The sequence below is a fragment of the Triturus cristatus genome, chromosome 7 (assembly GCF_964204655.1).
Source record: "Triturus cristatus chromosome 7, aTriCri1.1, whole genome shotgun sequence".
NCBI lineage: Eukaryota > Metazoa > Chordata > Amphibia > Caudata > Salamandridae > Triturus > Triturus cristatus.
The window spans coordinates 1190907600-1190920159 of record NC_140590.1 but is presented as its reverse complement, the minus strand read 5'-3'; the positions used below and the strand labels follow the sequence as shown (position 1 = coordinate 1190920159).

Here is a 12560-nt window from a genome sequence, read left to right as displayed (position 1 = left end):
TATCAATATTCTGTATATAGCACACTATTCCATCATATATTGATAGCAACATAGTGTGTATTGAAGGGATCATTCCCAGTCCTGATGAAAGAGCCTTGATGCTTCAAAACATGTTGACTTGATCAGGAGTATCCGCACATTACATGCAGGACTCTCCGAACCACCTTTTTACCAGCACCAGCGTCCACGACCTATTTAGGTTTCTTAAGTCCATGAGGCCTGGTCCTTTTTTAAATTCACTTTTTCGCCTTCACTCCTGACCCTTCCTCTTACTACCCCTACACCACACATAGTACTGTAAAATCAGTGCTCTCGCGTAGTCGCTGGTCGTAGCACGCCCCGTCCCGCAGCGGGGCAGAAAGACTCCTATGATGAAGCATGACACCAAGGGCCCTTTTGGTGTGTGAGGGGTAGTTAAGCAAACACTGTGTGCGTCCTACCAAGATAGGGAACACACCCTTGTGAACCTCCTTTGAGGTGGATCCTTATGTTTTGTATCCCTAGAGGAGGACGTATTCACCTCCAGTGCCCACGAAGGACACTACCTCTTCACTTCCTAATCCTGTTTATTGTAGAGGTGTCAAGCTAGACATTTTATGAGCCATCATATAAGGCATCATCAGCATAATGATGGGGGAAAAGGCCCTTTCCATCATCATCAGAATCCTGGTCTGAACCCAGCTCAGGCATAGGATCAGAGACAGAACCAAAACAGAAAATGTAGCCTCTGCTGGTAGAAGCACTGGGTTAGAGTCAGACTGTATGACAACTGATTGTGCTTTAGTGTTTTTGTAAAGAGGCACGGGCTGAGCAAGGGCTGACATCTGTTCGTGGTCGGACATGGGCAATGACACAGGATCATTCAACGTTGGTGGAGTCGGTACTGGCATTAACGCAGCGTGAAGTTTACATGAATCTCTGTGCAGGAGTTGAAGCCTGTACCGGCATCAGTATGTGCCTCATAATGGATCCAGAGAAGACAGGCGGCACCGGGGAGTTACCCGCAGATAATACGACTGGAGGTGCCTGCGGTTCCATGTGATCCAAAGATTCACCAGATGGGCGGAAATCAGACTGGAAATCTGCAGCATTGCCTCAATGAAGGCTTAAATGTGCTGCAGGTTCAATGTTGGCACATGAAGCTGGGGTGCATCAGATTCAACTGAGGGATGAGCTCCTTAAACGGTGACCTCGATAGTGTGCGAATACCATCACAATGGCCTTGCACCTTCTCTTTGGAATCAGAGTGGCGGGAATGGGGTCGAGTCCTGCTGCGCATTCTTATGTTTGCGTTTGAACCTGGAGTTACCAGAGGACTTGGAGGTAGCTGCCCCGGGACAGAGACTGGGCCCATGTCTTGGAGTGGTACTTGGGTGAAGGCCATAGCATCTTGTATCTGGCAACAAACAACTTCAGCTCCCAGTCTCGGATCCTTTTCAGGTGCATGAGGGTGCAGCTAACACATGACTTAGTTGTGTCTTGAGCACAAGCACTAAAGGCACACCTCGTGTAGGTCTATAACCAACATCTGCTCCTGCAGACATGGCATGGTTTGAATTAAATTGTTTTAGGTGGGGCAATGGTGTAGCTTTACAGATTGTTTATTTTTTTTATTTTTTCTATCTTCAAAACATTATCTATGCAAAGTCAGAAGCGGAGCTCCAAGACTGCATTGGAAGGTGCAGAAGAAAGGAACGAACATCAAAGCATAGGGGTGGTGCCTATATGCGGCTTTGTTCCATTACTTCCAGGGTTGGTATGGAGCCAGCGGTTCCAAGGGTTGCCCGCATGGAGCATCAACATGCCACAAAGGGGGTGGGGTGGTGGTGAGTGCTAGGGTCCTGCTACAAAATTCTACAAGTGCCTGGAAGATATTCTAATGTGAGAGATCTGCTTTTATTTTTATAACATTTACGCTCCTCTCACAAGAGGCAGGTCAGGCTGTTGTGATCATGTTTTCTATCCCCAGTAGGTGAGCTGCTGTTAACAAAACATTTTTTGGGGGGGGGGGGGGGGGGGGGGGGCAATCACAGGATGTTCAACGTCCCTGCCAAGACTCGAACCCGGTTCCCCAACTTTGAGGTAGACCGTCCTAGACGTTAGGCCCACAGGGTTCGATTTTCTCTTGAAGAAGATCCCAATCTTCATGCCATTTGCTTCTAGATGGGTGGGTCTATTAGAAAATCTTCCTGATAGCTGTGAAAGGGAGGCTAGGCAAATCCTTCATAGAAGTTTCCACCGCCCACTTGGCCAATAGGAGCCCAATATATCTGGCCTAAGTGCATTATATTCCCAGTGGGTTGGTGGTTGTATTCATAATCAGGTCAGTCGAAGGGAGCTGTGGTGACTAACCAAACTTTGTTAGTCAGAGGAGTTAATTCCAGAGTGGGCAGCCCAGTAACTATGGTTTTTAATAATTTGGCTCATCATCTCACTAATGCCATATAGAGTCGGAGATTTCTAACCCCGGGGCCTAAAGATTGCCCAGTGTAGGACTACCGCAGAACAAGCATTTAGGACCCCGGAGTCTGTTGCCTATCTTTTTCAGACAACTTCAACTTCGTGTTAACTTGGTTCTTGTTGGTAAGCCGCAATAGCATCTTGGGCTATTGCACAGTCAAATCATGCAACACTCTCAGCACTTGGAGCAGATTGAGCCGCAAACTTTTGTGATATGCTCTAATACAAGACCAGTACCGCAAAACACATTCTATTGTACAAGTATTCAGTACCTCAGAGCATGCCGTGCGGGAAGAAGCCAGGTAGTAGGCAGGATTGCTGGTAAATGTTACTTCTTAATGGTCTTTGACTAAATGGTTCAGTTATCCTGCTTTTGGGGACATCAAATTTGCAGCACATCTGTAAGGATCAACGCTTAAGTGGACGGGGGAGCTTCAGTGGAAGATTCAGCAAGCAGTTGTTTGTGGGCTTTGTTAAGAGTAGCAATCTTGAATGAGGGCATGGAGTGATAGTCCTCATACACTGAAGTCAGGTGATAGTCAGCCTTAGAGACCCGTGGTCTGCAAGCACTACATTCATTGAAACATATTCGGAAAAAACTTAAGACCACTGTGTGTTTAATCAACCCTTGTGCTATCTGAACACCTAAACACCTAACTCTTCCCCTTACTGCACCCAATCCTCTGCCTCCTGATTATTTCTTCAACCACAGAGAAGCTATGCCCTCCTTGCTCCTCTAAACCATCTGCGCTATGTATCAGTTGATTTTCTCTTCCTCACCCCTACTTTGCAATGCATATCAACAATGTGACTGAAGAGGAGCCGATGGGGGGGGGAGGAAACGTGGCTACGGTGTGGTTCTTTGTTTCTCAGAGAATAAAAATCACACAATCAACATGCTAACAAAAGTGGGTACAACCTTCACCACAGTAAAAGTCTTTACCTCAGAGAGAAGCAACAGTCCAACATCCTTCTGTCTTGTTGCAAAGCAGTAATTTCCACTCTTTGAAGACATGTCCGCAAAGTAGATACCTTTTCCAAACTGAAAGTATTTACAAAAAAGATTGAATCAGTCCACAATGCAATAAACAAAAAATCCATATACTCATAGAACCATCAAAACGAGTAAGGATCATGCATGCTTAACATTAGACTGTAGTAACGAACACATGGAGAACAGTGATGCTCAAATAGAGAAGTGGAATGAGAGAAGGAAAACCAGGAGAAGTAAGTAAAGTACTGGGTAGTAGTGAACAATTTGCTGCAATGTGGGGTTAAGGTGCTAACCAAAACGTGATATTTCATTTTAAAGAGGGACCTCCAGCCATACTATCAACTTGTGAAATCCAGGTTAGTACACGGACCATGTGTGTGCTGTTTGCCAACTGGGAAGTCATGAGTCGAGTAATTGGGAATAGGGGACTGGGTATCCTGGTTCCCTAATATCACTTAGGTTAAAGTCTCTACTTGTTCATTTTCATGGTGTCTCGTCATCTTTTTGTCTATTATATCTGTTCACTGGGCTACACCCTTCTATTATCAATAATGGTAATCACAAAATAAACTTTTGGAGGTTACCATGGGAATGAATTAAGTACAGAAGGTTCCATTCAGTTCTAATTTCGCCTCTCTCTCTCTCTCTCCTCTAACATCTTTTGTCACAGCTGAAGAAAGGAAAACAATCCTTGAGTTCTTCCCATGCTTTACAGCGTAGAAAGGCTGATAAGAGACACAGATGGATGAGTGAAAGCCCACAAAATATCCTAAACTAAAATGGAAAGGGGAGTGCTTCTAGCAATCAAAGTTGAACCATCCTGTAAAAGAAAGGACGATAAAAATTACAGAGTTTCGAGTTCATCATGATTAACAACTTTATAACTAGTGTAGGCAACAGAGCTGACATTGTGAATTCACTATCAATAATATTTGAACACACTTACCATGTACCCAGTGACTGGAGCCTCAGGTGGGGCGACGCACAGACCTCTACTCAGGATCCCTACCCAGTTGGTTAACCGTGAGCCGTGCCACAGGAGCATCCTGAAGGTAGAAATATGGAAAAATCCGTAATTAGGCAGTAGACAATTTAGTTGAACATCAGTTCCTGCAGCATTTCATACTTTATTGAACACCAACCACAATTTCACAGAGATGGCTAGGTTTGTTGCAAGAGTATTATTAGCTCTGGCTTAACAGTGCAGCTGTCACTAGACTTTATGTAATGAACAGAACACAGAACGTTCAGGACTGCCACAGACTAATCTAGTTACTAGTCATGAACTTATGGAATGGCCTAGCTACTAACACAAGTACATCTATAATATTTTGGCCACTTTCCAAGCAGACCTCTAACTAGCTACATACTATTGATACACTCTTCTAAATACCCAGTTAGTACTCATGAAGTGTAGGAATCGTCCAGTCTGTCCCATGCAATTCTTTAATCACTTATCTACCACTATATACTTATCCTATCACTCCACCAATACGTAAGCACTTATAAATTAAGTGTTCACTCTGTTTGCAGCACTGTCATCATTCCAGTTACTAGTGGTATTCTTATAAAATGACCTATGCACCAACACAAGTAAACATAAAATATTCTGTGCATAATCCCTACAAATCTCTGAGCAGATACATACTATTGGTCCACTCCATTAAATACTGAAGTAGTACCCATGCAGTGTAGGATACCTCCTGTCAGTCTCATGCAATTCTTCAAACACCCATCCAGCACTATGTTATTATTGTATCAGTCTGCCAATACCTAAGCACTTATGGGAAAGATTTACAAGCACCCTGCGCCACCAGTACGTCAATTTTTGTAACATAGTGATGGCGTCAGGCACTTGTAAATACAACCCCTTCATATACAGAACTTTGCGTTGACGGGGCGGCCCATAGGTGTTGCTGTGGGTGTTCCCACGCAACACCGATAGAACAAGACATCTCCAGATTTATGAGAAATCGTAAATCTGGAGATGTGTGTGAATGCTGCGCCATCCTAGAGTTGATGCAGCAAGGCGCAACGAGGAGAATTGTTTTCATTTCTCCTCATTTTTTCCTTTTTCAATGCATGCTGCATTCCACAGGTGGACTTGGCATGGCGAGATGTATGGAGTGCCGAGGAAGTTTTGGCTCCGAAAGCCCGGAAGGCTTTTCAGGTGCTGCATGAATCTTCGGCGCTGGCTCCAAAAGAGGCTTCGACTTCGAACTGGTCGGTGCCTTTGACTTTTCCGTGCCTTTACAAGTCTGTTTAAGCAGAGGGACAAGTGTCTGATCCTTTTCCTTGTGCCGGATACCTCCAAGGCCCGAGGGCAGTAGGGCTCCATTGCCAATGTGTGTATTTTTGTTTGGGGGGTTTTGTTGATGTACTCACGCGCCCCATCGAGTCTCGCGCTCACAGTCTGATTTGGAACCGTCTCCACTGCTGGCGAGTAGGATGTGAATGTCCTTTGGTGACCACTGGGTTTCTGCCTCCTCCTTGACATCCTCCTCAGTATGGCGGCTTTGGGATTGGTCCCCAAAGATATTGGGTGCATTGTCAACTCGCATTATCTGTATTGTAGTATGTGCCCAGCTCCATTCTCTACATTGCAGAAGAGTTTTCTTTGACTGAAAGGCCAAGCAGGCTTCACACAACGCTTCGTTGTGTTCTCAAGACAGGCAGAGGTTACAGACCAGGTATTGGTAGTGCCAAGAATATTTGGCATGGTACTTGGAGAGAAGTGAAAGGAGTCTTTCCCATCACTCCGTGTGCTTTGATTGAAAGAAGATGGCGACTAATTTGGAAGCCCAAGTCATGAACAGTGTCTGAGCCTGGGAAGGCGGAATGAAGGGTGTTGAAAAGACCAGTAGCTGTTTTCCTATGTTAACGTCTGAGCCAAACATTAGATGGCAGGAGTATGATAAGCATATACATCCACAGCCAAAACAGGCTATGAACTTATTAACCTGGGGTAACCATTTTTCAGCTTGATACTCTATCTACCTGTAGATCATTCCCCAGACACCAAGCTAGATCTGGAAAATTTCAAAGCTCTTAAGTCGCTGATACAGGATGCCAAGCTCAGCGACACCAGAAGTGCTGTCAGGCAGTGTCACCCAGGCCATAAAGCAACCACCCTGGCACAATAACAGCTTCCACCCCTTTTTTCAAGCCTTTGAGGCGAGAGGACAGATTAACATCGATCAAGGAGAGCAGTACCAAAAGGTAAACATTTGGATCTTATGAACTTTTCCTATAACTCATCCATCAAACAGGAAGGACAGCAAGTTGGTGAGGAAACTGCAGGAAGATAGATTATCCAACAGAAAGATCAGTACCACAGGTAAGTAGCTTTATCTTCTGGTGGATACTTCTACCTGCAGATATTCCACCTATAGGACAGATTACATAGCAACTCCCTATGCCGGAGGAGGGACGATGGATGGTTAGATGTGAAAGACTTGCAGAATGGATCTGACAAAGGGTCCGTCTCTGCGTACCTCAGAGTCCAAGCAGTAGTACTTAGAGACGGTGTGTAAGAATGTCTACATTGCCATCTCACATAATTCTGCAGTATGAACTTCCGTGGCAAGGGCAGAAATGGTAGACGTAACTCTGGTGGAATGGGCCCAAATCCCATCTGGAGTATCTTTCTTGGCTAAGGCGTGAAATATCTTCATATATAGAATCATGCATAACCAGAGAGTCTTCTTTTGTACGGTCATACCTTTCTGGGCACCACAATACCCGACGAAGAGCTACTCTTTCAGTTGGAATTCCTTAGTGTGGTCCACGTAGTAATTAACTGACCCAAATGTACCAGTTACTCCTCTTTAGTTGGATGGAGGGTTGGGACATATGGTTGGAAGGGTGATGGATTGACCGAGATGACAAAGGGTCACCATTTTAGGAATGAAAGCAGCCTGGTTCGCATCACCAGGATGAAAAAAAAAAGGAGAGGGAGGATGCCAGATGAACAAGTTACTTACCTTCGGTAACGATATATCTGTAAGAAACAGTTAGTTAGATTCCTTACCTTAGAATATCCCCAGGTGTCAGGCTGGATCTGGAAAGATTTTCGTCAGCAATACCCTTGCACGTCGCTAGGCGTCGTCTGTGGCTCCGCGTCCGTGGTTGGCGTAGTGATCGCCAGGATGACGTCGGAGTACTTAGAAGCCGCCCTCGCGCGCTGACGTCAGTTCTTGTACATAGCTTTCCGCGCCAGGAACGCAGAGCCATGCAAGAGACCGACACTGGTGCCATGAATCTAGGGCCCTGAAAGGGATGACCTTAACCCTAGATATCAGTTCTCAGAACGGGGAGGATGGTGGGGCGGTAAGGAATCTAACTAACTAATGTTTCTTACAGATATATCGTTACCGAAGGTAAGTAACTTGTTCATCTGAAAGAAACACGTTAGTTAGATTCCTTACCTTAGAATAGATACCCCAGCAATACCAACCCCGGGGGTGGGTCTGCGAACCAAGATCACACCAGGAAGTCCTGGAGAACGGAACGGCCAAAGAAGCAGTCTCTCCGAACTTGGCTGTCCAGGCAGTAATGCTTAGCAAACGTGTGCAGCGAGGCCCACGTAGCTGCCTGACAAATGTCCTGCAGAGGGACTCCCCGACCCAGGGCAGTAGTAGCCGCTGTGGCCCGAGTGGAATGGGCCCTCAGCCCCACAGGAGGCTCCTTCTTAGCCAAGGAATAACAGGTCTTAATGCACAGAACGGCCCACCGAGAGATGGTTCACTTGTGCACTACCCGCCCCTTCTTAGCGCCCACGTAGCCAACAAAGAGTTGGTCGTCCACCCGGTGCAGATAGAAGCACAGTGCTCGTTTTGGGTCCAGACGGTGAAGCCTCTCTTCCTCTTTCGAGGGATGCGGAGGCGAAAAGAAGGTGGGCAATGTAACAGACTGGCCGATGTGAAAGGCAGTTACCACCTTAGGGAGAAAGGAAGGACGAGTCCTGCGAACAACCTTGTCCAGATGGACAGAGAGGAAAGGAGGCTTAGAAGAGAGAGAGCCTGGAGCTCACTCACCCGCCTAGCAGAGGTGATGGCAACCAGGAAAGCAGTCTTAAGAGTTAGAAGACGAAGAGGACAATTATGAAGTGGCTCAAAAGGAGCGCACATCAGATAGGTCAACACCAGGTTCAAGTCCCACTGAGGCATTACGAAAGGGACAGGAGGAAACATGTGAGTAATGCCTTTAAAGAATCGAGCAACAACAGGGGCCTTGAAAAGAGAAGGCTGATCAGGAAGCCATAAGAAAGCAGAAACAGCAGAAAGGTATCCCTTGAGGGTGCCCAGAGCAGAGCCCTGCTGGGCCAGGGAAAGAAGAAAGAGGAGAACCTCAGAAAGCGGGGCGGAAAGGGGATCCACAGCCTTTGCTGTGCACCATGTCACAAATTTGTTCCACCTGCAGGCGTATACCGTTTTAGTGGAGGGACGCCTGGCTGCCAGTATGACATCACAGACTTCAGGAGGCAAGTCAAATGGCATCAACTGCCGCCGCTCAATCTCCACGCATGGAGGTGGAGGCTGGACAGGTTCGTGTGGAGGACCGTCCCCTGCTGCTGCGACAGAAGATTCTCCTGAAGAGGCAGTCGAATCGGGGGGTCGATTGACAGACTGAGTAGCTCGGGATACCAGTATCTTCGTGCCCAATCCAGAGCCACAAGGATGACTTGGGCCCGGCCGCGCCTGATCTTCAGCACTCTGGGCAGAAGTGGTATAGGCGGAAAAGCGTAGCCGAGTGAGTGTCCCCTTGGAAATTCCAACGCGAAGAACTGATGACATTGCGCGTTCTCTTCGGTGGTGAATAGATCTAACCAAGGCTCTCCCCTGCCGAAAGAGGCCTTGCTCCACGTCCGAGTTCAAACGCCATTCGTGATCCATCATGCACCGGCGGCAGAGTTCGTCCGCCCTGGCGTTCAGAGAACCCGCCAGGTGTTGAACCACCAAGGTGATGCCCTGATGTTCCAGCCATGTCCAGAGGCGCAGAGCCTCCTGACAAAGGGTCCACGACCCCACCCCGCCCTGTTTGTTGCAATACCACATGGCGGTGGTGTTGTCCGTGAACACCTGCAGTACACTTCCCTGCACAGAGGGAAGGAATGCCTACAGTGCAAGCCGGATCGCCCGCAGCTCCAATAGGTTGATATGGAGCCGGGACTCCGCCGGAGACGAGAGGCCTCTGATCTCCGCCTCTCCCATGTGCCCCCCCCCCCATCCCAGGAGGGACGCATCCGTCACCATTACGTGCTCCGGTTGGGGTAGGGAGAGGGATCTGCCACCGACCCAATCGCGGTCCGTGAGCCACCACTGCAACTGTCTTGCAGTGCCCTCTGAGATCAAGACGTGGTCAGACAGGTTGCCCCGATGCTGGGCCCACTAGAACTTCGGGTCCCACTGCAGAGCCCGCATCCGATGGCGTGATGCACCAGCAGGATGCAGGAGGCCATCAGACCCAGCAGCCGCAGCACCAACCTGACCGAAATCCGGGACAAAGGCTGAAAGATCAGAATCGGAGCCTGAATATCCCGAACCCGCTGTTCCGGAGGATAAACCCGGAACCGCGCCGAGTCCAGAACCGCTCCGATGAAAAGGAGCTTCTGGGAGGGACTCAGATGCGACTTTGGCACATTGATGGAGAACCCCAGCAAATGCAGGAGGTCGGCCGCAGTCTGGAGGTGGGAAACGACTGTCTGGGGCGAGCCCGCCTTCAACAGCCAGTCGTCGAAATAGGGGGAAGACTGGAACCCCTAATCTGCGCAGATGAGCTGCGACCACCACCATCACTTTCGTGAACACCCGAGGGGTACTGGTGAGGCCGAAGAGGAGCACGGTAAACAGAGTGCTCGTGGCCTACCATGAACCGCAGGTAATGCCGGTGGGCCAGCAGGATGGGGATGTGGAAATATGCGTCCTGCAAGTCCAATGCTACCATCCTGTCTCCAGGGTCTAGGGCAGCCAGAACCTGAGCTAAGGTGAGCATCTTGAACTTCTCCTTCCGGAGGAAGGCGTTGACGCTCCTGAGGTCCTAGATAGGGCGTAGGCCCCCTTTGCCCTTCTTGGGAACCAGAAAGTAGTGGGAATAACAACGTCAACCTACTTCTGGGCCAGGAACGTGCTGGATGGCCCCCTTGGCCAAGAGGGCTGTGACTTCCTCCTGTAGAAGTCGCAAGTGATCCGCCGACACGCGGTGGTATTGCGGTGGCATGGCTGGAGGGGTCGCCTCGAAGGGGAGGGAGTAGCCTCTTCGGACGATTTGCAGCACCCACCTGTCCGATGTGATGGTACGCCAGTGGAGCAGGTGATGGCGAACTCTGCCTTCCACTGGCGTTGAATGGGCCTGAAAGCTCGGACTAGGAAGGCTTTGAGGCAGATGCTGCTGGGGCAGATGTGGGCTGACTGGCTCTCTGTCCCCCTGCTCCGCCTCGGCGGAATCCACGTCCACGTTGAGGCTGGTTCTGCGGCCTGTGGCTAGACGGACGTGTGGGGGCGCCCCTTCCTTGGCCACGAAAGGGGCGAAAAGCGGAAGTTTGCGGGCGCGGGGCCGAGAGGCCCAAGGACTTGGCCATAGCCCTGGAGTCCTTAAAGTGCTCCAGCGCACTATCCGCTTTGTCGCCGAAAAGGCGACGGCCATCGAAGGGCATGTCCATGAGGGTGCTCTGGACATCCCCGGAGAAATTCGTGGACCTCAGCCAGGCATGGCGATGAATCGCCACCGTGGTCGCAATTGCCCTACCTAGCGAGTCCGTTGTGTAAAGCCCACATCGTATCGAGAACCGTGCTGCATCCCGCCCCTCGTATCCCTCAAGGAGTGGGTGTAACGGTCCAAAAGGCACGCGGTGTTGATAGACCGCAGCCTCAAACTAAGGGAGAAAAACAGTTTTTTCCCAAACTTTCCAACCTTTTGGATTCCCGATCCGGAGGAGCGGACGGGAAGGCGTTCTGGGAGGTAGAGGCCTGGATAACCAGGCTGTTAGATTTGGGGGTCTCTATTTGCCATAGGTAGGTACCTGTGACAAATAGGGACCCTTGCGTCTAGTCAGGATAAGGGGCTACACTCCTAAAATAACCCCTGCTCACCCTCTTGGTAGCTTGGCACGAGCAGGCAGGCTTATCTCAGAGGCAGTGTGTTGGACTTGGCCCTTTTTCCCGAAATTTTTTACTTTTCGGGGAAACTAAATGATATATGAATGCTGTATGAATGTGTGCAGACTGAGTTTCCCCATTTTAAAAATATAACTTAAAATGGATGCCAAAGCTGTGTGTTTGCGCCGGTTGACTGAGCTGGGTTGACAGTCTAGGCGTTATTTCCCAGCAGCCCCAGCTTTTGGAGGGAAGCCTGGCACCCAGGGTGCTCTACCCCTCCCCCTAGGCCAGTTAGAGCCAGTTTCCCCAGACGCTTCTAGAAGCTTCTGGCACTGTCTGGAAGGTGGGGTGAGGGGCGTCTAAAGGGAGGAGCTGGGTTGCCATGCAGTCAGTCAGAGGGTGGACCAGGGAGAGAGGGGACCTGCTGCCAGGGGTCACCGCCACATAGGCCTGTGTGCTGGGCCCGGAGCCTACCTACCCCCCCTACTGTCCACAGGGCGGGGGAAAGATATAGTTGGGGCAACGCAAACCTGGAGAAGCCCTTGCAGGAGTTTTAGGCGGTAGGATCAGTCAGGGACCTATGCCTCTGAAGGTGACAGGGTTTAGGCGCTGCCCTTTAAGTGAGTGAGGGATCCTGAACTACCCACTGATCTGGCCCGGCGAGAGGAGAATCCAGGGACGACAGGCAGAGACTAATTAGTCCGCCTTCAGCCACCAACGCAATTTCCCCCCCTCAAGAAACCCTCAAACAAGGGGCCGGAACCAAAGAGCGCTATTCCCAAGCTGCCGCCGGGAAGGAGAGCGCTATTTACAAGCTGCCCCTGGAAGGAGAGCGCTATTTACAAAGGAGAGTGCTATTTCCAAGCTGCCCCTGGAAGGAGAGCGCTATTTACAAAGGAGAGCTCTATTTCCAAGCTGCCCCTGGAAGGAGAGCGCTATTTACAAAGGAGAGCGCTATTTCCAGGCTGCCCCTGGAAGGAGAACGCTATTTACAAAGGAGAGCGCTATTT

The 12560-nt window shown here is 49.4% G+C and overlaps 1 protein-coding gene across 3 annotated transcripts in view; it reads right to left on the bottom strand.

Moving 5' to 3' along the window:
• Nucleotides 1-12560, bottom strand: part of PARP2 (poly(ADP-ribose) polymerase 2) — a 402899-nt gene that overhangs the window by 49872 nt on the left and 340467 nt on the right. For all 3 annotated transcript variants that reach the window (XM_085618532.1, XM_085618533.1, XM_085618534.1), the window contains 2 exons: nucleotides 4401-4500; nucleotides 3404-3502 (listed from right to left, as the gene is read on the bottom strand). In XM_085618532.1, the coding sequence (XP_085474658.1) occupies nucleotides 3404-3502; nucleotides 4401-4500 (199 nt within the window). The remainder of the gene's footprint in view (nucleotides 1-3403; nucleotides 3503-4400; nucleotides 4501-12560) is intronic.